The sequence below is a fragment of the Photinus pyralis genome, unplaced genomic scaffold, assembly GCF_008802855.1.
Source record: "Photinus pyralis isolate 1611_PpyrPB1 unplaced genomic scaffold, Ppyr1.3 Ppyr1.4_LG8, whole genome shotgun sequence".
Classification (NCBI taxonomy): Eukaryota; Metazoa; Arthropoda; class Insecta; order Coleoptera; family Lampyridae; genus Photinus; species Photinus pyralis.
The window spans coordinates 36,797,754-36,825,394 of NW_022170819.1; the positions used below are offsets into that span (position 1 = coordinate 36,797,754).

The window sequence follows — 27,641 nt, forward strand, 5'->3', positions numbered from 1 at the left end:
TCCCCGAACGCGGACCGGGCTTCTACGCCACTGTGCCACACCGGCTGGGGCGGCGACCTGCGACTTTGTATATTGTGTTAACTAGCAAAACCATTTCGGATTGAAAGAGGGCAGAGTAAATGGGGGGGGGGGGCACAAGCACAGATGCATATACATTAATAACGGGCGTTCAATAATAATGGTTTTGGTCAGATTGCGTGTGTTTGACAGTTGCCACTATAACGTGTTCTTGATAGAACAACTTCCTAACTCAAACAAAAAAAAACGATTTTGACAATCTTACATCCGTTATGCCTAAAATACAGTATGGTTCAAATTCGTAGCTCACAATTGGGATCTCCGTAACGGTGAGAAATACAGTGTAGTTGCCCCTTTTTGTGACTAAAAAAACGCTTTTGAAAAAATTAAAAAATCTTTAAAACCCAAAAACATTTGATTTTTACATTTTTCTTGTAAATTTATGTAAAAGTAGAGAGTGTAACACGTAATTATTTTTCTTTTTTGTTCTCATTCCGTAAAAATCCAATATGGCGTCCATAAGAAATAAGAAAGTAGTAGGCTGTAGCTTCCACATCTAGCGCGATATGAAAATTCTGATAATAGATTCAGACTCTCCGAAAAAAAGTACCTGGAAAAGGTTGCTACGGGAAGTGTTCGTTTCCGACCGTTTAAGGTAGGAAAAATGAAAACGAAATTTGACATGTTCAGTTTTTCTGTGATATCTCAGAAATTTTCAAAGGTTTTTCAAAAATGTCAAAAGTGTTTTCTTTCCCATTTAACCTACACTGTTTTTCTCACCATTAGGGACGGCCCAATGGTGAGCCACCAATTTTATTTTTCAAAAGTTGCTTAAAATGACGATGAAATTTTGATAATGAAACGGTAATCGCAGTAACTATTTGCAGACCAACACGTGGGGGGGTGTCATGGGAACAAAACGATAGCGCAATTCACCGTGTAAAGTGCCTTGATTAGACACGTTGGAAGATACGAATTAAGTTGTAATATCGACGCACGAAAGGACCACAATGAATGGGGGAGGGGGGGATTCATCCGGTCCTCCAACGGCAATTTTGATTTTCTCAGAAAACTTCTAAGCACAATATTTTGGGGATTTGAAGTGCCAATTTTAAGGGTGCCAACTAAATTGATGCTAATAAAGAGACCGAGTTCACTGTACTTCCATCGTAACTTTTTCATTACAAACATCTGTGTAATTGTTCACATTTTGCCATAATTACTTAATCAAGAAATCGATTTCACGGGTGTATAAAATCGATAATTCAATTGCTATGTGAGTGATTAATTTCGAGAGTGCTGCAGATGTTGCGGGTAAAATTGCCGAGATTTTTCCTCGCACATCTTACGTAACGACGTGCATACTTGATTTTTTAATTAAAATCCTCGCTGCTACTGAGAAATTTTTTTCTTTTTGCTAAACGTTTCTTCGAAATTGTTATCTAAAATGTGCTGAGTTACCCGAAAATTTGATTAGGCGTGTAGGGGAACGGCCGAACGATATTGTAATTTCGTCCATTATCTTAATTTAAATTGATGGGTGCCGTTAAACTATTGATGTTTAGGCACAATTGTACAAATGAGCGGGTTGTAAAGTACAGGCGTACTAAAAGTATCTCGTTATTTCCCTCCCAAGTAGAATTCGATTCCATTGTATGTAGACACCTTGTTAAAATGATAAAAGAAAAATCAAGAATTCGTGTGGTAAAAGGACAATGATATAAAACCTGTACGTATAAAAAACGTTTTTTTCCAATTCCTTTTGAATATCTACGATCTTTCACGGTCCAGGCTTCGAGTTGAACAGCATCCGAAGAACAACAATAGTCTGCCTGCCTGCCTGCTTTCCGCTCTCTCCTCGTATTCAAACGCGCCGTAGGATCGCATGTTTTTCACAGCCTGCTATAACAACCTGTAATCTGTGTGGACGTACTTCAGTTCCGCTGACGCTGTCGTAACGTGCTGACGATTGTAATAGAATTACCCGCTCCAGGTGTCGAGCAATGTGTTTAGTACGCCCACTAATATCGGTTTCGTTTAGAAATATTCATCTGGTGGTCGATTGCGGCGGATAATGCCCCTTGTGCGCGATTTGTGATACCGAAACAAACTCCGATGTGTTTTTAAAATAGTCGTTATTTTATTGTGATATTTTTGAACAGTGTAGAAACCGCCTTTCGATGCCGAAAAGAAAAAATCGAAACATGCGCTCCAAAAAACAAAACGGTGAGTACGCGAAGAAGGTGTCGCTCGCTCGCAAACTCGTTTCATTTCATTCTTCTAGCTAGGGAGAAAGTGAAGATTACTTCCTTTTTTGTTTTTTCTCTGTACCATTTCGCGATTTATACACCTCTCGCTCGGGCGGAACGTGCGCGCACTTTTGGATTTTGAACCGTAAACATTTAAGCAATAAGATAAGGGGTTGCACGCAATGTATTTTAATGAGGTATCCCATGTAACAGGTTCTTTTATCTCTTCTATATTGCTACGATTTAATTATGTACATTTTTAATCTTCGTCTTGTTCCCCGTCATTTTTATCACCGGCTTTTAATTATGTACTTAGATATGACGGGCCCCGAAGTGTACCTAATCGAATTATTTGCAAACCCGATATTTTTGCGTAATTCGATAACCCGAATTAAAGATTTATGGGCACGTAGGTCGCTATGGACCATAACTGGCGCGAATTGGACAGTTTGAAGAGCTGTTATTCCAGTCGGTGGGTGACCAAAACCGTCCGAATTTGTTCATAAACTATTGATCTAACAGTATTCAACAAAATTCATGTGTTACTTTGATTTACGGAATTAGGTTTGAAAGTGGCCAAACCAGGACCAAAGCCTACTTCTCCACTCTCCAAACCATATTCCACAAAAATCAGCTTATTTGTGTAATAAAATTACATTCGAACATGTCCCTAATCTTAGTACCTACTCCACAGAGACATAGCTTAGAAATGTGTAAAATATCTCAGGATTAACTACCACTAGGAGGAAAATTGCAACAAGATTATGGAAATATAGGATTCCGATCTACTGCGGAACATTTCTAAAGATTGCGAGGGATTTCTAGCGATTTGTGGGGGAATTTCCAGCGATTTCGCGAATTTTTGTCAGTAGGCAGTTTCGGTTTAAAAATGTTTTTCATAATGATGATGTCACTATTGGTATTGTTAATGAAGGTGAGACAATTGCGCAAAAAAAGGGCTTTGATGAAAGCTTATCGAAAGTTTACCCGCAAATCGATATTAAAAAAAAAAAGCGTAAGTCTCAAAAAGTAGTAACCGTAATTGTCAAACTTAATCATAAAACAATAAATCATAAACAATTTTATTCATAGATAACTTGATTTTTTCAAATGCAATCCTGCAATTTTATTTAGGTATTTTATTGTCTAGTATTTTGTTTAATGCGAAATTTCAGCAGCTTTCTAACGATATAAGGTTATCAGTCTCTATCTTTGGTGGTTTTCTTTTAATCTCGCATTTTTTTACTAATTTGGTGATTTTTTAAAATTTTTATTCAAAAGTGGTCAATAGACCGTGGAAAATAAGCAATAAGCGATTCAAATTATCATAAATATTTACTATAAATTATTACGTAACACTTATCAATCAGAAATTTGAGACAGAACGCAAATTAAAACCAAAAAATAATTATTATGATAAAATGATGACCCCCTTGTTCTATGCGCATGTGACTCATTTCACAAAATGAATTCTACCCTCTGTTGTAACATTTGTGGAGTGTTCCAAATACATTTTTAGCGCATTTTTGCAAATTTATTTGTAAAAAGGTAGCTTTTAATTTCACTTCGGCCGGCTGGCAGCAAACGAGGGCCCATCGGAGGGCCCCTAGAAAAACGTCCGTGTACCTACCGGGGCCGTGTAACTAACAATTGTAGGAACGTGGCTAGTTGTTATGAGGTTGGCGACATCTTGGCGCCATCGCGGAGAGTGATACACTAACATGGGGATTTTTCAGTTTTTCCCTATCTTCTTCTACAGTTTTGGTCTGATTGTGTTCAAATTGGTATCGTCGACATCTTGTAAACGCACACAACTCCTGCGTGACGGAAGTTTTTTTTTCCTAGGGGCAAAATTAATCACCTTTTGCAAGGAGTAGTCGTCTTCGGGCGCCCAAAGCTTCTTAAATCGTTAAAGCTCGAATGGCAGTCTCTCTTTCTCGTGTCTCGAGCTAGGAGAAGTGCCCCAAAAATTAAGTACTATTTTGTGGAGGGTTTTTTAGCGAAATCCTCCAAAATGCGAAATGCGGGTTAACAGGACGTCTGAAGTGGGTACCGACAAAGGAAATGTGATAGTCACCGACAAGATCAATTAACTTCTTGCACTTATAAATGCTCACCTCGTACACGTTTGAGCATTTTTGCTCAAGTGTGTACTCACCTTAATAGAATACTGATCTGCCACACAAAAATGCGCCCTTCGTTCTGACACGATGACTTCGAGAATTTTGTATTTCTTCATATTCTCCACCGTTTATGGTTCTTCCTTGAGATACCCCTCACAAAAAGAAATCAAGTGGAGTTACCTCGCTGACCAACGCGTTGGTCCATCCCTTCCTATCGACGTATTGTTAAAATTGATATTAAGCCATGCACTTACATGATGGGTACGGTGAGCAGGTGCCCCATATTGTTGATACTACGTATATGTATGTCTAAAATGTTAAATGGCATTTTAATAGGTTTAAATGTGTGGCAGTGGGGGTTGATAAAGTGATCGCTTTAACGGCAAAGGCAGCTAAAGTGAAACAAATTATTGAGCATTCCAATGACATCTGTCATTCTTATTAAAAAAATGGGACGAGGAGCACGAAATAAAAGGGAACTCAGAACAGAATATAATATTGTCCCCGTGGAAACGACGGGAGAACCTAAGTTTGCTATTTTGGACATCTTAATTAAATACCTCCAGCTTTTGTAGAAGTTTTATAAATGATTTCTATGGCTTTTGCTATAAAATAAAGTTTTGTGTTATACACGATGATAAAGAGAAACTAATTCAAACATCCCTTCATCGTGTTGTATAATAAATAACTATTATTTTAACGCCAATACAAATAACTATAATAACAGAAAGTATGAGAAATTCAATTTTGCGTGACGCTTATATTTACTTACACACCTTATAATAAAGAAATTCAAACTGGAAATTTTCATAAACCGAGTCATATACAAAATATAACAGAACTAAAATTGAGAACTTTCAACTAACGTGGGAACCAATAATTAATTACATGTCAAAAGTCAATTTTAGAATTTGTTTATTTTTTATGATTTACTAGCCACTTGTCTGAAAAATTAAAAAAAAAGCAAATGAGTAAAAATAGGCGAGATTAAGAAAACCAACAAGCTAGATACCGATACCGATAATCTTATATCGTTATAATTGAGGTTATAATTCTTATAAAGCTAATGGAATTTCGCATTTAACAAAATAAAAAAGAACGGGATTGCATTTGCAACAATCAAGTTATCTATGAATTAAATTGACTAATCGATTTCTCAAAACGCAAAAAGAATTCCATCCTGCCGTCCCGGTCTATATTTTATGATAATTCGACAAAGTCACAGCGTACCTCGCAGCGTACTAAGTTTGACAATTACTCTTTTTAGCGCATGTTTGCAAATTTATTTGTAAAAAGTAGCTTTTAATCTCACTTTGGCTGGCTGGCTGGCTGGCTGGTCGGCTGGCTGGCAGCAAATGTGGGCGTGTAGAAGAACTCTTGTAGAAAGGCAACCGTACCGTACGTGTACGTGTATCTACAAGGCCGTGTAATTTGTAAACCTTGGGGACAGGGCTACATGATGTGGGGTTGGCGACATCTGGGCGTCGTCCTCGAGCGTAGTATACTAACGTGAAGGTTTTTTCCTATCTTCTACTACAGTTTTGGTCCGATTCTTTTCAAATTGGTGTAGTCGGAAAGATGTTGTAAACGCGCACAACTCCTGCGTGGCGGAATTTTGTTTTTTGGCCTAGGGGCGAAATTAACGACCTTTTGCATGGCGCGCGCGCGCGTCTTCGAGAGGTAGTCAACTTCGGGCACCTTTTACCTTCCGTTGCGAATTCTGTCACGCGTTTTAACGTTTCGTAAATCTCGAATGGCTGTCTCTCTTTCTCGTGTCGCCAATAGAAGCTCGAGCAATGAGAAGTGCCCCCCAAAAATTAAGTACTATCTTGTGGAAATGTGGGTGTAATATAAGTATGCACCGAAAAAGAAAATGTGGTAGCCTCTGACAAGATCTAACTGATGGTGGAGAAAAATCTTCAAACGCGAATTGCGGGTGAACGGGACGTCGGAAGTGGGTACCGTGAAAGGGAATGTGGTATCCTTCGACAAGATCTTTTATTCATGCTTGAGTCAAAAGTGGCTAATAGAATACTGATCTGCCACACAAAAATGCGCTGAAGTCCCTTCGATCTCACACGAGGACTTTGATAATTTTTTAAACAATATCGATTTGGGGTTAAATGGTTCGTTTTAGATAGCAAGTGTGACACATAAAGTCACACTAAAATTACCTGAGGAATCTAAATATGCAATAATATACAGGGAGGAAAACTTGGATATGAATCACCCTGTAAGTATGTGGATTCCGATCGAAGTGAAAATATTTGATGTTTGTAGTCTTAAGGGTCCCCACTATGTGCATGGGCCGAAATTAAAAACAAGTTGTAAATCAGCATATGCATGATTAAAGCGCATTTTTGGTAATACAGGTCAGTATTTTATTAGCGAAGTTTAAAATTATTGATCTCACGAGTAATTTTGGCTGCGTTAAATAATTAATTTTATTTAATTTCAATTGACGGTACGTCTTCATTTTGTAAAACAAATCGCAAAGTAAATAATAAGTTTTTCATAGATATATAAATACCTAGATACAGCCATCCTTAACAAACGTACCTCGGTTTTTAAAAAACATATCTAAGAAATTTGTACATCTCTCCATTACTTTCTAACCAAGAAGAAACATGTTCTATCTCTTTTTATTGCATTAACCACTACGTCGTACGCGAATCGGACGCTTAAAACAAACTTAGCGCGTCCCATAAGTCATGTGACAGTTGACACATTTCACGATCCCGCGAAATCAAATCTAACTAAAAATATTCGCCCTAAACATGATGGGCGGTTTTTTCACTAAATATTATGTAATTATTGCGTTATCAATTGAATACGAATAACATTAGTGATTGCCATAATGATAGACGCGTCCATAATTGTTATTCCTGAAATAGTTTTATTACATAGAGCTACGCCATTCAAATTTGGGACTATGTTTACCTTGTTTGGCATGATGTGCTGCAGTGAATTCATTGCTGGCTTGCAGAATATCAAAAAAACCGTAAGTAAGTAAAGTTTATGTTCAACATTTTAATTTTAATTGCATGGTTTTAGGCGTAATGGTAACGGAGATTAAGTTGCGACAGGAAGTGAATTCGTTTCCAATTATCATTTTGGCCTATATGATGTTGATGCAGTGCGTTTGTATCATGATCACAAAGAAGGATGCGTGCAATATTCTTAGGAAAGCGAGATTTATAGACTGTGTGTGCGTGCAATATCAAATTTTGGTCGCTACGCGTCTTGCCTACCTTTCGGCATAGTCCAATCGGTGGGGTTTCTTTTTGAAATTATAGTGCTAATTGTAGTAAGCTACACGTGTACATTTATTTAAAATAAATACAAAATCTTAACAATGATATCCAATTGATGATAATTCTCATTTAGTGAACATTCATTACGTTTGTAAAAGTTCACAATCTGAATCATCGTCAGATGAAATTGACAAATCCTTATCATCACTGTCATTATTAACACTTATTATAAAGTTCAGAAACATCAACCAATATAACTTCTCTTTTAAATTAATCACTTTCCACATCTTCACACACTTTCTTCCAGTTGTCAGCTGTAATTTTTTCAAATTCTTCATTTGCCAGTTTTCTAAGTAACATCTTCCATTTTAAATGTAACATTTCTTGCTGCTATGCGATTTAAATAAATAAAAAGGCGGTTTATTTATGTTGTAAAGTCTCAAATCTGATAATTTTCTGTGTGATTTGTGCTAACAATTTGATTGACAGTTATAATAAATAATGCGAATCTTGTCTTCCATGCTCAGGGTACCTCTATAAAGGATAGCGCTATACGTAATTAATGTGCCGAAAGTGATGGTAATAGATGGTACGTCCTTTTGAACTATGTTGGGGTATGGCTGTATCTATGTATTTATATATCTATGAAGTTTTTATACTGGTAGCGCTATCTAACGGTAAAATTATAGCACCTCCGAAACCCATATCGAAATTATTTTCTTCAATTATCGATTTCACAAGTAATCTAACTCAAAATATACTAGTGCCTGCACATCTACACTATAGCAGAAAGCTTTTAGTGAAAATTTGAATTCTCTAGCTATTGTAGTTGTGGAGACCTAACGCGGACAGCCGGCCTGCCAGCAATGACGAATATAATAGCGTATTTTTTTCAAAAATGCGCTAAAAATGTAAACCTCTCGCCAGGAAAGATTGCCGATCACAGAACACTTGATCCCGGTCTACAATCTATGTTTTTCTAAAGATGTGAGCGACTTCCGGGATAGTATCGCGTTCGTTGGCATAGGTTAGATCGGTGAGCAGAAGGGCAGTAAGTGATGGTCAGTAAAAAATCAATGTAATCGACAAAATAATGCAAAAAAATTGACGCTATGATATACAGAGTGTTGCATTTAAAAAACCAACTTTAAAGTCAAATCTCAGAAAAGGTAGTCCAAAAATTTGTTTTGACTACGCCACTGGATTCTACGTAAAAATATCTAACATAGGCAGTTTTTACCTTTTTTCTATCTTACATGGATGGTAAGATGATATCATCCCAAAAAGTCAAATTTTTCGTTTTCACCCTGCATCTCATTATACTATTGGAAGAAATGCAAAGAAGCAAGCTTTCCTGTTTCGTAGTATTGCAATATAGCATAGGCTGGTTTTACCTTTCACGAATTACGGTTCCCTCACGAACGCGACCAAAACGCAATAAATTAACGAAGGCGATACAAAGTGTTGACAATTGAAAGTACAAATCAGTGTCGACCCCAGAGCCCTTATTAAAATTAACACGCCGGATGTCTTAAACGGACAGCACTCACTTATTGAGTTTCGCTTTATTAACCGGTTAAAAGGGAATTAAACTAATTTTAAAAGTTAAAATGGGCGAACTCAATTGGTTCAATTGGCGTTCACTCACAACACTAAATCATTAAATTGGTAATAACCGTTGTCTGCACTTAAGCCTATTTAAATGAGGCTCTTCACACGGCAAGCTAATTTCTCCATTAGGAAAATGGACAATTGGTGTACTACTTTCAAGTTTTTTTCTTAGGTTTTTATCGTGGCAGATTTTCTTGTTTGGTTTTAAATTATTTCACTAGATCCATAGGTACTTTAAATTATCAACTTCCAAATTAGATTTCTTCCACGATTCACCAAAAAATGAAGGCGATTTACAAACAGTATTAGCGCGAGCGAGAGCCCCTGTGGGACACCATATTTGATTTTTGCTGACAGACTGTTTATAGATACTTATATATTTCCAAAACAATAAACTTCGATCAGGATTAGTGATCTTTTTCAATTGTTCACACATGTTTCTACCAAGGCGAAACAAACACTATTGAGTAAATAGTTACACAATACAAGAAATGTACGTATTACACAATATCAATTTTAAAAAGGCCATAAGAACACAACATTTGTATCATACGGTAAAAAAATAGCACACAGTTTGCACATAATTGAGATGGACGAACATTTCCACGAGTTTACGTCCCATTATGAGAAGTCAAATAACTCAAAACACGATAAGGGTATAAAGTATGCAAAAATTGTACAAAATTATGGGTCAAAAATTTTTAGTATCAAAAGATCTCTATACAGGGTGTCCCACTATGATTTTTTCAATTAAATTTTTAATGCTAGTTTATAAACCTCCTGTATTTAATTATACTAAAAATATCAACACAGTGCGTTACAGGTTTCCCGATGAATTCCCAATGAAATATAATTTTAGACGAAAATGTTAAATGTAAAGATTATAAAGATTAAAAAAATGAGCAACTTTTGTATCTGCACTATTTTCACATAACCTCCAATTTTCCTAGAAAAACCGGAAAAACTGTTTTTTCCGTTTTTTATTCTTATTTTTGCGAAAAAAAGTCGTAGGGGTTTGAAATTTGGAGGAAACATAGCCTGTTTTACGATAAAAAAGAAGCTAATTTTTTGATTTTGATTTCTGAAAAAAGCACCTCTTTTTCAAGGGGATGAAAAATCTATTTTTTTTCCTCGTACAGAGGTGCGCGGGGTAGCAAAATTTTCGGGAAGACTTATATTTTAATAAACAAAATTTAAAAAATATTATTCCTATAGCAAAAATTCGAGAAAATCGCCAAAAAATGGAAAACACTTTTAAGATATACACGGTTTTTGACATGATAAATCAACATGTTGGATGTTAATAAAGATTTTTTCGAAATCTGTCTTCTTGCTTCTCTTTAATGTTTGCCTAAATATTCTCTTTTGTTGTCTTATGCTCAACTGTTTTAGTTAAAACATCTTTATTATTTCTTTTTTCTGCATTTTTACCGCAATAAAAGCAATTCGAAATAAAATCGGATTATCTTGCTTCCTGATTCCTGAACAATTTCTTTTTGTTCACAGACTCTTCTTCCTGCCCGTTTTATAGCTGATGCAATTGCGTTGGGCCGGTTGAAACTTGCAAAATCTGCAATAAGAACGTTAGTTTTACCGGCTAAAGCAAATGATTTGAGATGTAAAACCTGGAATAAACTTTATGAGGATTTTATTCACAATTCCTGTAAATTAACGATCAACAGGCCCCGCTTAATCCCATCAGCTGTAAAACAGAAGAGATAGTGAACAAAAACAAATTGTTCAGGAAGCAAAAGAATTTGATTTTACTTCGAATTGCTTTTATTGCGGTAAAAATGCAGAAAAAAGAAATAATAAAGATGTTTTAATTAAGGCAGTTGGGCACTGGGAAATAAAAGAAAATATTCTAGCAACATTAAAGAGGAGAGAGAAGACAGATTTCAAAAACTTTGTATTAGCACGGATCCAATACGTTAATTTAGTTGCAAAAAAAAAAAGTTATTTATCTACTGTCAAAAACGGTATATCTTAAAACTGTTCCCCCAGTTTTTGCCGCTTTTCATAAAATTTTTCTATTGGAATAATTTTTTATTTTTGATTATTAAAATGTAAGTCGTTACGAAAATATTGCTACCCCGCGCACCTCAGTACGACGAAAGAATAGATTATTTATCCCCTTGAAAAATAGGTGGTTTTTTTTTTCAGAAATCGTGATATCTTGGAAACGGTTCAACTTTACAGGCCCAAACAATTATCTTCTTTTTTATCATAAAACAAGCTATATTTCCTCTAAATTTCAAACCCCTCCGACATTTTTGGGCAAAAATAAGAATAAAAAAAGAAAAAAAACAGTTTTTCCGGTTTTTCTAGGAAAATTGGCGGTTATGTGAAAATAGTGTAGATACAAAAGTTGCTCATTTTTTTTATCTCTATAATTTTTACATTTCACATTTTCGTTTAAAATTAATAGTTTTGCCACAATTTGCAAAACACCACTTTTCACCCCTTTCAACCCCCGTGATTTCACCCGCGGAAAAATTCAGCTGTTTTAATTATTTTTTCCCAATTTCTATTCATTTCACCTGCCTGAAAAACCCGGTTTCGCCCGGTAACTAATTTTTTTGAAAATAAATTATTTTAGAGCATTAGGCAGAAATTGTATGTTTCGAGTTGGATCAACTTCAGAGACCTTGTCAAACATTCGCATTTTTACTATTGGAATGTCGCATTTGATTCGATTTACACAAAACGTATATGGTAAGGTATTATAATGTGACCATCGAAGTCATTTTCTGAACCTGACAATGAAGGCAATTAGATAAATTTTGGACGAATTCTTTGCGTGTCCCAAAAGCAACCAATTCACGCGGAGCCCCCATACGACGTAACACATTTCGATAGGTATATTTCACGCGCTCGGCCGTCGCCCGTCGCACATCCTTGGCTACGAATCTTACGATTACACAAATTTATGAATTAATTGAGTCGAACGTAGTAGGAAGCGGAATCGTAGCCACTAGCCATCGAGATTATGATTTTATGTGAGAGACCGCGAGAGGGTTTTTAATTAAAAATGCGTTAACATGGAAGCGATCCTCCCAGACTGGATTCCTAGTCGCGCCATTAACTAACGCGGCTGTTAAAAAGGTGCGTTAATATTTCAAGAATACGGATGTACATACTGCTCGTATTATTTTCACACAAAGATTAGATGAATCGACCTGCGAAAAGGAAATCAGGAATGGGCAAGGCAATCAGAAAAACTTACAATCTCGTCCGAGGAGACTACGGCGCCAGCCGCAAGGCAACAAAATAGTACAACTGAAACACGTTCTCCAACTGGAGGGTTAATAATCAATCTAATAAAAGTCGTCTTCCGTAATTAACATACGGCGAAGACCGGACGCATATTTTCCATTCATAACTACAAGTTAATTATTTACGTTTTATTTTTTTCGAAATAATAGAAGACTGTGAGAAAATCGCGTTTACATTCATAAAATCACCACCATCTCCTACGACCAGTCGCAATGACTATCGCGTCATCTTTAGACGTCGTCGTTACGTAACAAAAAACGACTTCGCCGGTAGAAATTGATGAACATGAACTACCTACCTTCCAGGTAATTTTCTCACAGTTTTTACCGGTTTTTTTTTTCTAAATTTTGCAGTAGTCGTTTGTGAGTGTGTGTGTGTTGTAATCCGAGCACGAATTTAATTGCCTCCTTTTTTAGGAAAGATTTTCCTGCAATAACTTTACATGTCAAATATTATCTGTAACTTTACAACATTCTCGGACCGTGTAAAACGACAATTCTAATTTTTGAACAGCACGTTCCTCGCGTTTGCGGTTATTCTCGAAAACGTCTACCTGCCCGGGTCATTTGTCAAAACTCAGGTAGACGTTTATGATTGCGGGTAATAATCATTTTTAATTGTGATTATCGTATTTTATTCCATTTTGACACTTGGCTTAATGCGAAAATTTACGGTAATCAAATTTGTGTCGTTTTAACGGAGCGCGCTGTGGAAAAAAATTTGTTTTAATTAAAGTGCTGCTTGTAACTTTTTATAGGACGAGCTTGAAATTTTAAATTACTGTGATTATTTTGACACGTCATTGTTTAAACGTGCGACTCTCACTAATCGGATAATTGCAAAGTGCAGTCCGACCGGGTAAATACACAGAATTCGTCTTCGATTTCCGCTTCCTCTTGACCTTCGAATCGTGGCACGCGACTCTCTAATAAACTTTTTTCTAAAACTATAATCATCGTTAACCCTAACCCGCTTAACTTCTAATGTAATTTTCTTTTGTCCTACTTTTTTTTTCTTTTTAAACGGTCTAGCGTCAATGTTAAGAGTGGTCAGCTGATCTGTTCGGCCACTCCTGTTGTGTACGAATTAGAGGGCCTTGGAAATTTGTTAAAAACGATCTCTGGGTGGCTTTTTTCATCGAATGCGACCATCCATTGAATTGCGGTTTACAAACAATGGTATTTTATGTAATTGTGTGGCATTTAGTGTCATTAGATGCAATGATAGGAATTACGTTGGCATAAATGGCTGTATTTAGTAACAGTCGCTTTATTTCAAACAGCTTTTAATCGTTGCTGCGCAGCGTGGTATTTTTAATTGTTTAAAATTACATCCAGAGATAATTACAGCCACCACACCGTCGTAGAGATGCAGCTAACGTTAGATGTCAATTCGATCTCGAGTTAGACTTAGACCAGGAACAACGGACAAATACTTAAGGCAGCGGTTCTCAAACTTTTTGCGTTTTGTAAGTAAATTAAATTATTTTTTTAATAAAGCTTTGCCCCCCCCCCCCACAGTTTGAGAACCGCTGACGTAAGGGGAATTTGTTTTCTTTAAAAAATTCCTATAAAAAACCAAATAAGCTTTAACAGCTTCCGTACTAACAAAAAAAAAGTAATCTTAAACGATGTACAAAAAGCGCATTTTCATTTACATTCATTTCCCATTTGTATTATGCAACTTCTGTTAAAATCGTAAAAACCCGGCCACAAATATGAAAGATAGCGTTGCAAATGTGTAATCCATTTCAATTTCAGTTTATAAGAAGAATTTCATTTCAATGCTTTTCTAAATAAGAAAGTTGGAACTGCGCATGCGCAAACCTAAATTTTGAAACTAATGTTAGATTTTCCTTTGTTCCAAGTGCCTATGTATCAAATTTCATTCAAATAATTTTATAAGAAAAAAGTTTGCAATTCGGTTTATAAATGGTTTCGATGCGAAAAGGGCACTGTGAATTTTGAATCGATTCGACTCAACTTTTGGCATTGCGTATTATATGGCTAAAGCAATGCCCATATTGAAATTCATGCAATTCAGTTCATAACTAACGGAGATGTCAAAGCGATCGGACATTTCTAAACAAAGTTATCGTTCACACGAACAGATAGAGGGACAGACAGACAAAGGAACAGACGGACAGAGCTATAGACAGACGACAGACAGCAGTACAAAATTATAAACGATCTCTAGGATCGTTAATAAACAGCAAAAGTGTAAAATTATGGAACATGTAAAAAACGGTTTGTTGGTTTTTTTACAATAACTTTTTTAGCAATAAACACAGAAAAAATTCCTTCCTTCGGGCAAGCTTCGACACCATAATGAACCAAATAGCGAAAAAAGTAGAACAATAGCTCTTAAGATAAAGAACTAGTAGCGTCTCAACGAACGAGCGGGACGGATGGACAAAGTGACCACAATAGCGCATTTTTTTTTATTTTGTGGAAATGCGCTAAAAGCTGGAAAAAGCAGGTCGATAAAGTTGGCACCCACACTTTTAATTAATAAAAATAAATTTTGTTTTGTTTAAACAATGAAACAATGATAATCTAATTTGTGTACAAATTAGTCTTTCATTCATTTCAATTTTTGATGCAACTAATAAAATTTAAATCGGGAAAAATGGGGGTGCTAACTTGATTTCAAGTTGGCACCCCCCACCTTAGAATCGAGTTTCCGGCGGAACTAAGCGGTACAAATTCTAACTTTGTGGGTACAAATTAGTTTTTTATTAGTCCTAAATTATAGGAATATTTTTACTTGATTTGGGCAAAGTGGGGGTGCCAACTTTATCGACCAGGAAGAAGCACGTACTCGGAACACAGTTTGGTAATACAAGCATTGCACTCAACAATGGCCGGATTCCTACGACGTGAAAGACTAGGTTGCACTCACTCGTACCCAAGCTTACGTAATATCGGAAAGGTGGAACGCAAATAATGCACTTATTGAATTTGAAAAGCAAAAAACAGTTTATTGAATAATTGACCAAACTGTAAAATGAATAAAAAAATTTAGACAGAATACATTTGAAAGTCAAAGAAATGCCATTTTCGCGTAGAACTCATCGAACAAAAGAACCGATCCGAAGAAAATTCCGAATCATTGTTCACAGAAGATAAATATAGGTGGCAAATTTCGTGTTAATTTAATACATTTGACAAACTCAAGAATGGCTAGTTCAAATAGATTTCAAAGCAACTACACTCCTTTCCCATTTGTGAAAAATATCATTTCGAAGTTACTTACATAGACATTATTAACTGGACGGATTTTCTTCAGTCCAGAAGGTATCTGAAGCTCCTGGATACGGTAGCCTTAGATGAAAGTTGTATTTCGAGATGAGTGCCGCTATCTTTATCACTTTGGCATTTACCTCTGCACGAACGAAACGGTTAAACTCATACTCTAACAGTCGCGTATTAACCTAAATTAGTTTAAACATCAACTACTGGCAAATCTCAAACAAATAAAAATAGCAATAACATTTAAAGAGAAACATAAACAAAATAAACAAATTCAAGGGTTATCACCCCGCAGTTACAAGCAACTGAAGGTAATGCAGTTTACAATAAAACGAAGAATTAAAAAAACAACACTAAGCACATTACCTTTTGCTATACAGGGTGGTGACTTGCGTTACGCATCATAGGGATTTCAATGTAAAATTCAAAACATGCGATTATTGGCTCCCCAAATTATTTTAGAGCAAAACTGTATTAAAGTTTTTTGTAGAATAGTTATTTGTTTCATTAGTACAAAAAATGTCAGTTTTCGGGACGAGGAAGATAGTTGCTGGACGACGCGTTAGCGGAGTCCAGCAACCTTCCGAGTCCCGAAAACGCATTTTTTTGTACGAATAAAACATAAAATTTTTTCTCCAACCCCCTTTACTTCAAATTATATTCGAATTTAGATTCAGTCACAGTTTCACTACTAGTATAACAAGTTCTGCTTTCTTGTCCTCACGTGTCGTGCCACTCTAGTTTTTAGGTTATAACCTATTCGTTCTTATTTCTAACTTCTCACCTCTCGCAACTTTGTAGGGAGCAAATCTTGAGGTAGGATGTTCTGCCGTTTCTATAATCACTGGCGGAGTCCAATCCATGTCGCTATCAGTTTCAGTCATTTTTATTGTATACACAAATTAATATTGTTATATTTTGTATTGAAATAAACAACTTACCATACAGTTTTTTAATTAAAATTAATTGCAATTAACTTTTTCAAATTTTGAATTCAAAATGACAGATAATAGTGCAATGGGTCTGAAGTAGATGGCGTTACGCGCGACGGCGGGTTGTATACGTATTAAAATTACGTTCACGGAATATGTAAATTACGTTACACATGGTTTAAATAAAAATAGCGAGCGTAAATCATTTTCAATACATGTACATACGTATAGGTAACATCATTATTTGCATTGAATACGCAAAAATATTTGATTTGTATGTATAGAAATATCTTACAATCTGCAATGTAAAACGATGTCAATGTGACATATCTCCGTGATTGTAATTTTTTAATTGGCCAACTTTCAAGGTCAATTTCTTTTTGGTACTAGGACCAAAAGTATCCACTTTTTGTACAGTTGCCATGGTGAAAGCGATTAATCCGCAAAACGTCAATTTTAGGTACCGAACACTGTCACAAAATAGCGTCTTATTCAGGTGGTTGGAGAAAAAAGTATTATATTTAGAACAGCGAATTCAACTTAAAGAAAGACCAAATTACTAAAAACGGTTTCCTAATAAGTATAACAATTTACAATAAATGTTCAAATAAGTCACAATTAACTGCAAGACAGTAACCAAGTCGATCATAAAATCCATTTCGAACTGCTGCTAATTGATAACTTGATATCTTTTTGCTCGTCTTTTTGTTTTAGAAAATTCCATGGCATCGCAGATTATTGAAAAAGATACGGGTTATATTTTTCCAATTTTCTGTCTTTATATGAAAAAATTTGAAAACTAATACGGTGGTTTGGCGTAAAAAATTTTTGTCTACAAAAAACTTTAATACATTTTTGGTCTAAAATAATTTGGGGAGCCAATAATCGCATGTTATGAATTTTACATTGAAATCCCTATGATGCGTTACGCAAGTCACCACCCTGTATACAACACAAACACGAAAATTGAATGATAGAAAATTAAAAGAAACTGCCCTACTTGAATGGAGAAACCAAAGTGGCGCTACAATTCAAATGATTAATGAACCTGCACGAACCGACCAAAATGCAAACGCGACAGTATTGTAAACTGGCAGCATTGCTTTGAGGCTAACGTATTTCCAGCTGGTGTCTCTATACACTCTTAACGGTGCCCGTAGCTTTAAATTTGAAATCGGACATCTCAAAACATATCTCTTTTATTGACAAAATAAAAGAAGTTGTAAAATCGCCATACTCCTGCGATTGGCCGTCTCAAATACTCGCTCACGTCTCATTAGAAACCTTTTGGGAATATGGACTTTCTCAAAAAAAGTTTCTAGATATCATCATAACTTTTTGTAATTGCTTAGATAAGGTGTTAGAAGTAAGACACATCTGCTCGTTGCGATAAGAAGTTATTTCAGGCGAAAATTAATTAACGCACGTTTTTTATCGCTGTTAAGAGATAACTTTGGCGTTTCGAAGAATTGCGGAGATGGGGACGTTTGGCGCGTTCCGTCCTTGATTTGCGAGTTATTTGAAAATTCTTAAAGAAGGTGTTTATTTTCTGGTGGAAGTGGTGTTACCTTAAATACTGGAGATAACGAAGCTTCTACTGCTGCTACTTTTCGCGACGGTAAAAGAGCGTGTACATCTTTTTACGCTAAATTAAGGGCGGATTTCTTATTTTATTGGTCGATCGCGCGTGTGCGGGGTAATACGTCCAAACAAGCTTTGTAAGCGTTTCTTTCTTTCAATGGTTTTGTATTAATGTGTTTCGGAATAAATTGTCATTGTCAGTCAATTGTGTGTTTATTCGAAGCCAAAGTGCGAGTCAGATAGTTCTCGTGGGCGATTTATTTGAGATGTTAATCAAAAGTTGTGTAATAAATTCTTTGGAATTTTCGGAAGCAGATCGAGGCCACCGAGTGAGTCATTCAAATTTAAAAAAATTTTAAGTCAATATTAGGATTTTTTCTGCCAGATGCCGGATGTGTACGGGGAGAGAAATTATAAAATTGTAAGTTTCAATTTCGATTTGTCTTGAGCTAGTTCAACAGGTATTCGGTTGGTGGTGTAGTAATCGCATACCATTGCGCACAGCAATATTCCTAAGAATATCTTCTAAATCTCCTCAGAAATGCCCTTCGACTTAAAGAAGTAAATCTTTTCAAAGATCTTACTCTTGAGTTAGAGAAACCTGTAATCAATTCCATGCTTGCAATTTAGTAAGCAATTAATATTAAAGGTAATTTGGCAGCGGCCATAAATGTATTGTTCCTCTTGCGAGTAGCAACCCCCCCCCCCCCATGGTTACACAGTGGGTGTTAAAAATTTTCAAATTTACAATAAACATACAAGTTTGAAACTCCAACATTTAAAAAAAAAAGAGAATTAGTTACGAAATCGAATCATATTCTCCAAAAATCGACATTTATAAAACCTTCAAACAGTGGAAATGTTTGGAAATCATCGATTGTCAGCGAAATAAGTATGAATTTTTCGGAAAATGTGAGCACATCGCTGCAAAAGCGGCTTGAGTGACCCAATTTGCTAAAACAAATTGTACGTATGAAACAAATCACTCAATTTTTTTCCTATTTTTAGTCGTGACTCTACAGCTCCTCGGCTTCTTTGAATTTATGTATATTGTATATATACAATTTCAATGAGAAATTATAATTATACATTAGCAAACTGCATCGAGCGCGGAAAAAATTGCAACTTTCCAGACTGCGATTCTGCGTTCTAAGAATACGTACGGAAGCTTTATGAAAAATAAGCATGAAATAGAGATTCTTGAACTGTGCGTTTTATTAATTTTTTTTGCTCGAACAGCTCTTCTTTATGGTAGAGTAATTGTGGTCGTTTCCACGGTTAAAACTCTGGGAAAACGATAAATTTTCCGAATCAATAATAAATCCCGCTAATCGACGAGTTTTACCCGAGGCGCCAGTTTACTGAAAATTCATAATGTTTTATTCAAGTACCTTACAAAGGCCGACCGGTTACCCGATCTAGCCGATATGATAGGATTTTAATACAATGGGCCGTTTAGATTTTTATTATTGTTGCCATGGCGCCCGGTGCGAAGTGTCATTCCCGAAATGCCCGCGAAAAACCTTGGGATGCTCAAAGATGATGGCAATATAATAATTGGTAATCAAAGCTAGAATTTAACGAATTTAACCTTTTAAATTAGGATAATGGCGACGTTGTAAAGAAATTATAAGTTCTGCCAATTATTTTTTAAGTTACCATAAAATTTGATGCTTTTATGACCTTCTGTATTTATAACTTTGATCCCCGTAAGAATATTTTCGTCAATAAATAATTTAGGTCATTTTTTGCATACTTGGAAGTCATGGAAAATCTGTGTCGACATTGAAAAGTTATTTATCCATCAATTGGCGACACTGTTCGTTTTCTAAAGTTAAGGTGCGTTTTCACGCTCATGAAATTTGCGCAAATTGACTTGTGCATGCCAATTTTTGCAAATTCACAGAACTCATGCGTCCATTTTCACGGTTCAAGTTTGGTGCACAAATCTGTCTACAGTAGAGTTCAGATTGTCATTGCTAACGATGGACCACGAAGAGGAATTAATAGCATTAGCTGTTTGTTTAATTAAAAAGTTAAAAGCGCCAAAAGACAAAAAAAAGAAGATCTCAGAAGACAAGGAAAGGATTTATAAAGCTCAATAAACTGTACTATGAACTCTTTTTCTTTCTTTGACATTATTATCACAAACAAAACACAAAATACCGTACAACACAGTCTATTAAAGCCACTTGCACGTCAGAACAACAATTCTGTTTACTATTCACCCTCTTACGCATGCACCGAATTGGTGTGTCGTTCACACGTTCATGCATTTCCACCAACCACATGCAAATTATCTGATCATTCAGATTTTACTCAAGTCAAATTTTCTGCCTTGCGCAAGTAAACAATTTTCGTTTTCATGCACAAATTGGCATGCACAATTCAATTTGCGCAAATTGCATTAATTGCAAATATCCGGCATTATGGCTCAATGGTAGAGCGTTGAGTTATAAATCCGGAGGTCGGGTGTTCGAACCTGGGTTGAGGTGAATTTTTCATCTGTGGCAGAGATGGAAATTACCTTAGACCAGTTTCGAGCATTCTGCCGGCTACTCCGAATTCGGTTTTCCTGCAGTTTTCCTAATTCGTAAGGTAAATACCGGAGTAGTATAGAACGACTTAAGACCTTCTGCAGAGACACCTCTAAAAAGCATTATGCGGGTCACTCTGTAATTGGGCGCAAGCCTGTTGAGGGCCCAGAACAAGAGAGGGATAATAAATAAATGAGCGTGAAAACGCACCTTAGATATAATACACCTATGACCTATGTGACGTTGGCCCCGCCCATATGAAACAATTTGACAAAAATGTGTCCACAGTTAGTGCTCTTTAATGCTCGAAGCTTATCGTTAGAGCTGCTGCTACATGGCATGAAAGAAAATTAAAAAAACATGGTCGGGGCCAACTTCACACTCAACTTTTGCTTATCGAAATAATGAACACAGACGGTGTTAGTGCTGTTAAATGCCAGATAAACAATGTCTCAAATTCTTTCCGAGAAAAGCAAATAAATACTAAAATACTGTGTGAAGTTGACCCCATTTATGACTCGTTTTTTTTTTTTTTTTAAACACTGACATGCCAGCGTTAGTGCTACGTTAGTTCTGTTGGGTGGTCGAATATAATATGTCATTGATCCATTATGTTGGTAATATAACAAACATTTTTCGAGTCAAGTTCAGATTCCTGTTCTAATCTAAAGCTTGTAAAACGTAAAGCAAAACAAGGTTTTGTGTTTGCCTTAACGTCAAGAGTAGAGCAGCCTTGGCGGAAACCCCGCCCACTCAAAATAATGGCAAAAAAATGAATAAATAAATAAAAATATACCTGCATCGGTACCCAAATAACATTGAATATGTCTATAATATACCAGGAATATTCAAAAAGGTATATTTGAACCTGTATTAAAAATACGTAGAATATATACGTACCTTGAAAGATATACTAGGGAAATGCGAATGGAAATATTTTAGACATGCTGAGAATAAACTTAAAAGAATATTCTCTATTTATTCTGAATATGTTTAGAACATAATTAATAATTGGGATATTCTGAGAATAAACTTACAGAATATTCTCAGTTTATTTTGAATATTCTTTTGTATAGGTTTCGGATATTCTGAAGATAAACTTTATTATACTGAGGTCGTGAATTATGCACTTGTAATGTAAGAAGTGACTTACCTATATGAAGTTTATAGATCTCATCTGCTAAACTTCGGAAAACTTTATTTAGATGTCGCCACTGCAAAATTTTCCATTTAGTACGACATGCCTTATATTTATGGCATGCTGATAAGTTAAATGATATGTGAGGATTGTATTCTGCTGATGGTTTTGTGGATTGTATTGTATATATATTTAATGACCTTATGAATGTCCTGTGAATATTCGCATACTTCCAAATTGCATTATGTAGAGTAGTGATGGATCAAGGCATGTTCTAAAAATATTGAGAAGAATGCCTTTCTTTCAAAATAATTCTTAATTCAAAATACACTTAGGTACCTAAAACAGACATTTTGCGTATTATAATTACGGTTTGAAATTGACACGTGATTGTGACAACACGAATATTCTTCGTACATCCAGGGAATTTTGTAACAGAATATTCAATACTTGCCGAAAAATAAAGGAATATATTAATAGTGTGGTCTCTGTATACTCATTCGTGAATAGGTACTCATGGAATATGCCAGACGAACGTATATATTCATGGAACATTCTATGGATATTTGGAATAATTACATACCCTTCTGTTAAAAGAATATTCTAAGAATATCCAATCTTATCTGGGTATGGTTCCGCGATTCAATATTTTCTAATATTTTGTATAGTTTATTTTGAGATAAGACCCAGTTTTACAATTAAGTTTATCATGACGTAATATGATTGCAGAAATAATTGATTACCTTACCATAGATTACCATCTACGTATAAATTATTGTTCGATCATAAAGTAGGTATAATTACAACACATAATTATAATGTGCCTCCACGCTGATTTTTTAGCGCATTTTTGCAAATTTATTTGTAAAAAGTAGCTTTTAATCTCACTTTGGCTGGCTGGCTGGCAGCAAATGTGGGCGCGTAGAAGAACTCTTGTAGAAAGACAACGGGTGTACGTGTATCTACAAGGCCGTGTAATTTGTCAACCTTAGGGACAGGGCTACATGATGTGGAGTTGGCGACATCTGGGCGTCATCCTCGAGCGTAGTTTACTAATGTGAAGGTTTATTTGTAAAAAGTAGCTTTTAATCTCACTTTGGCTGGCTGGCTGGCTGGCAGCAAATGTGGGCGCGTAGAAGAACTCTTGTAGAAAGGCAACGGGTGTACGTGTATCTACAGGGCCGTGAAATTTGTCAACCTTAGGGACATGGCTACATGATGTGGGGTTGGCGACATCTGGGCGTCATCCTCGAGCGTAGTATACTAACGTGAAGGTTTTTCAGTTTTTTCCTATCTTCTACTACAGTTTTGGTCCGATTCTTTTCAAATTGGTGTCGTTGAAAAGATGTTGTAAAGACGCACAACTCCTGCGTGGCGGAATTTTGTTTTTTGTCCTAGAGGAGAAATTAACGACCTTTTGAAAGGCGCGCGTCTTCGAGAGGTACTCAACTTCGGGCGCCATTTACCTTCCGTTGCGAATTTTGTCACGCGGTTTAACGTTTCGTAAATCTCGAATCGCTGTCTCTCTTTCTCGTGTCGCCAATAGAAGCTCGAGCAATGAAAAGTGCCCTAAAAATTAAGTACTATCTTGTGAAAGTTTTTAGCGAAATCCACCAAAATGTGGGTGTAATATAAGTATGCACCGAAAAAGGAAATGTGGTAGCCTCCGACAAGATCTAACTGATGGTGGAGTGAAAACTTCAAACGCGAATTTGGGGTGAACGGGGCGTCGGAAGTGGGTACCGTCAAAGGGAAGGTGGTAGCCCCCGACACGATCTTCCTGGTGGTGGAGTCAAATCTTTAAACGCGAATTGCGGGTGCACGCGGAAAGCGGAAAGATCTTTTATTGATGCTTGAGTCAAAAGTGGCGAATAAAATACTGATCTGCCACACAAAAATGCGCTGAAGTCCCTTCGATCTCACATGAGGACTTTGATAATTTTTCGATTTTCGTGGTAATATAAAACGTTATACCTGCAATATTAGAGCACTAACGTAACGCTAACGATCGTATGTGAGTTTTTAAAAAAAACCAGTGATGTGTGGGGTCAACATCACATCTTGGAAAGATGAAATACTGGAATCGCATTTTCGAGCACAAAACAGCACTAACGTAGCACGAACTGTCATTTTTGTCAAATTATTTCATGTGAGCGGGGCCAACTTCACATATACACGTTTCGAAAACATGTCCCCAACATCTTTTGTACAAAGTACCTAGCTATGTAGTAGTTGCGAGGATTTATTAGAAAAGCCTACCTTACCATCAAGATTTCATGAAAAACTAAAAATCGTTTGCCCATGAAGGTTTTTAATTTTTGTCGTGCGCTCCATCTGCTTTGGTTCAATCGCTCTGACACTTTTAGACAATTTTCTACGCACCTGTACCACTACTAGTCCTCCAGCTTTTAAGCTTTTTCATTGTGGTTTCTTTCTTATACAGTGTGGCACAACCCCGAGACCAGAACGACAAAACATTTTTTGGATTAGTCACTTCCTTCCCGAGTTATTACTGATTCTGTGCGGTGAAAATACGCTCGTTGGTTGCGAGTTACCACGTTTTGAACTTTTCGTGATTTCTTTCAAGGAAATCTAATTACGGAATTGTTTGAACAATTTCTAAATTTTTGTGTCCTAAGGCCACGCGATTCATATGTTTGACGTTCTAAAATTATAAACGCACTAGTCCGAATGGCCAAAGCCTATTTTTTATGTAATGTGAGCTATGATTTTTTACCAAGAATGATCTGTGCCCGAACATCTATCGGAATTCAAATTGGAAAATTACGAAAATTTCCGACTCCGTCGACATACAGGGTGTCGAGTGTCGACCAATGAAAAGAAAACATGTTTAATACGCAATATCAAAATGTCAAAAAATGAGCACATCCTCTATTACGAAAATAATAGAGCTTTAAATAGACGTTTTCGTGTCATGTTTATGGATTTTTTTTACATTTGGCGAGACACGAAAAAATGCCATTGTTTTACATGGAGTGTTAATCGGGTGCAAAATTTTTGTGGGTCATTGCATTTTAATACCGCCATGAATATACAAGATTATGGTTGTGCATTAGAAATACGATAAAAATGCAATCGGACTTTTTAATGATTTTAGGTCATCGGGATCATCTCCTATGAAATAGTTTTATTTCTTTTTTTAATTACGTTATGTGTACTCGTATTAATGAAACTGTAATGACGCAGTTACGTTAATTACGTAACCGTCGAATGGTGCCATTCCATTATGATGATTAAAGACTGGAATCGCACTGATTGATGCATTTTGAAGAAAGATTTTTCGTGGAATAAATCATCGCCGAAGATGCTATAACTTCCTGTTCCTGACCAAGTATATCTCAATAGTGCAAATTAAGTTCAAGGGATTCCAATTTTATAGACCGGCATTTGAATAATTGACGCAGCATTTGAAAAATCTAGCGGCGGAGTCGTAAATTGATTTAATTTTTTTAGTGCAATCACCTTGGCACGTATTGTAAATAAAAGTTAATTAATGCGCCTTGTTGGTTTTTAGGTGGGCGAATTGACGTTTCATTGTTTCGGCGGTCGGAAAATGGAAAATGTTTAAATGCGTGACATTTTCTTAAAATAGTTCTGGCAAAATATCACAGGTGCTGTTGATTATTTCGGTGTACTGTGCAGATGTGAGGTTATGTCATCTTTTTACTCGAGCCGCAGACGGTCCGTACTGAAATAACTCACCTCACCTTTGTACGAGTGCCTCAATCAGAGAGCGCGATGCCAAAACATTTGAGCCGCGTTGTACAAATTTCCTGATTTATTCCTGTAAATTAGCATTAGCGCTAACAAACAACATTAATTGTATCAGAAACGTAAATTCTAACATAAATATTTTGTTTATCTCTCTAATGTAACTTTCGTCTCGTCGTCCAAATTGGACCGGAAGAGCCAACGTTTTTTTAGCTACGGAAATTTAAATAAAATGTTGAAAAAATTTGGGCCGTTAGTTTTGACTTCGCGTGGGCCGTAAATAAATTTTAATTGTATACTTTGAAGGCTAATCAGCCTTATTCGAGTATTAATTAAAATTATTTATTGTCACGTTAAAAACTACTGAAATTTGATATTTTTATAACAAAAGTTTCTATCATTAACGTCGCCATTCTTTATTGCATCTAGCGTCGTTTATTTATTGACCTTTGACGAATATGTTGCCGCCGCATTTAATTAAAATTCTTCAGAATTTGATTGTTCTGCGATGTTTCGGTGGTGGAAAATTTTCTACTCGGAAGAATGTTTCGTGTCGAGGGGGGTAAGTTTTTATTTCTCTTTGTGAGATGATGAATGAATTTACATCATCTTGTGACAAATTTAGAACGGACGCGCACATGCTTTTTCGTAACTCAGTTTCAGTCATCAGTGTATCCATTTCTCAAATTGCCACCAGATCGATCGAATTCATTGGCGATCGTAGTCGGCCGAATGCCTAAAAATCTATTGTTTCAACGTCACAAAAAAACAAAACTGAACCAGATCCTGCTTAAATTTGAAATCTGCAGTTGTAAACAACGCTATGACCTAATAGTACGGTAAGGAGAGAACGCAAAATAGAAATAATTTGTTGCAATTGAGTGGTAATGTAACGCCAATTTAATTATGTTAGTTATTTATAATGAATTAACAATAAATTTTTGAAATGAATTAATTTATAACAGTTAAAATATTTATCACTTAGATAATATACAGAATTTATAACAGCGCGAATTATGTATTACTTCGGCGTTGAAATTGGAACTGACTCCATGGCAATTCAATATGCTTAATGTATCAAATCAAACGCCCCTCTTTCTTGCGAGTTATCGAACTCTTCCTATTACCATTGAATAAAAACACTATAAGAAGCCTAACGCTTATGGAAGAAAGCGCGACAAATCTCACAAATCCCCTTGCACCCGCATTGGTTGTGACCCCCGAACTCTCTTTGCGGTAAATAGGAGGAAAGCAAATTCTCATTCTTCTCAGTTCAAGAATCGACTCTATTGACAGTGTTCCCATTATATTCTCAGTTCAAACTCTGTCGCGCTTTATTTCCACGGGGTTAGGCTTCTTATAGTGTTTTTATTCAATGCTATTACTCTAGAATGTTCACCAACAAACACGTCATATTTCCTGGAAAAATTGCGTCACATTCGCGTTCGTTCTTTAACGCCGATGACTAATCTTTCATAGCGACTCAATGTCTTTCGGAATTTCTGGAATATTCGCTACAGTAATAAAGTAAGATAAATACAAATTACATACACAAAACAATACAACATGATATAACATTCTATTCTATTCCCAGGCAGCACTTAGGCACACCAAAGGCCCATTGTGCCTACCCCCTTTCCTTCGTAATCAGGTTCAGAGTCCGTTCCTCTCAATGAAGGATAGGAGTCTAAGTTACTTCACCCCGAGCTCCACTTCCTTCGGCTTCAAATAGCTGTCGCCCAGGAGCTGATGTCTGTCTCTGATCAAGGCGTCACAGTGACAGACCACATGCTCGATACCGCGCCACAGAACCTGCACGTGAGCTCCTCCACAAGTCCAATGTTATGCAGGTGACCATCCAGTCCCCCGTAAGGACACCGGTGATCTTCCTAATCTGGCTTCTATCAGTTTTAGGAACTTAGAAGACCAAGATTTGCCA

General features: G+C 36.2%; 1 protein-coding gene across 2 annotated transcripts in view; it reads left to right on the forward strand.

Moving 5' to 3' along the window:
* LOC116177804 (bone morphogenetic protein receptor type-1B) overlaps positions 1–27,641 on the forward strand; it is a 95,099-nt gene that overhangs the window by 53,544 nt on the left and 13,914 nt on the right. The window contains exon 1 of one of the 2 annotated variants that reach the window (XM_031496913.1): positions 1,930–2,244. The exons of the other annotated variant lie outside the window; for it this stretch is intronic. Within the exon in view, the coding sequence (XP_031352773.1) occupies positions 2,199–2,244 (46 nt within the window). The 5' untranslated portion in view covers positions 1,930–2,198. Of the gene's footprint in view, positions 1–1,929; positions 2,245–27,641 lie in introns of those variants that run through there. 2 annotated transcript variants of the gene reach the window in all.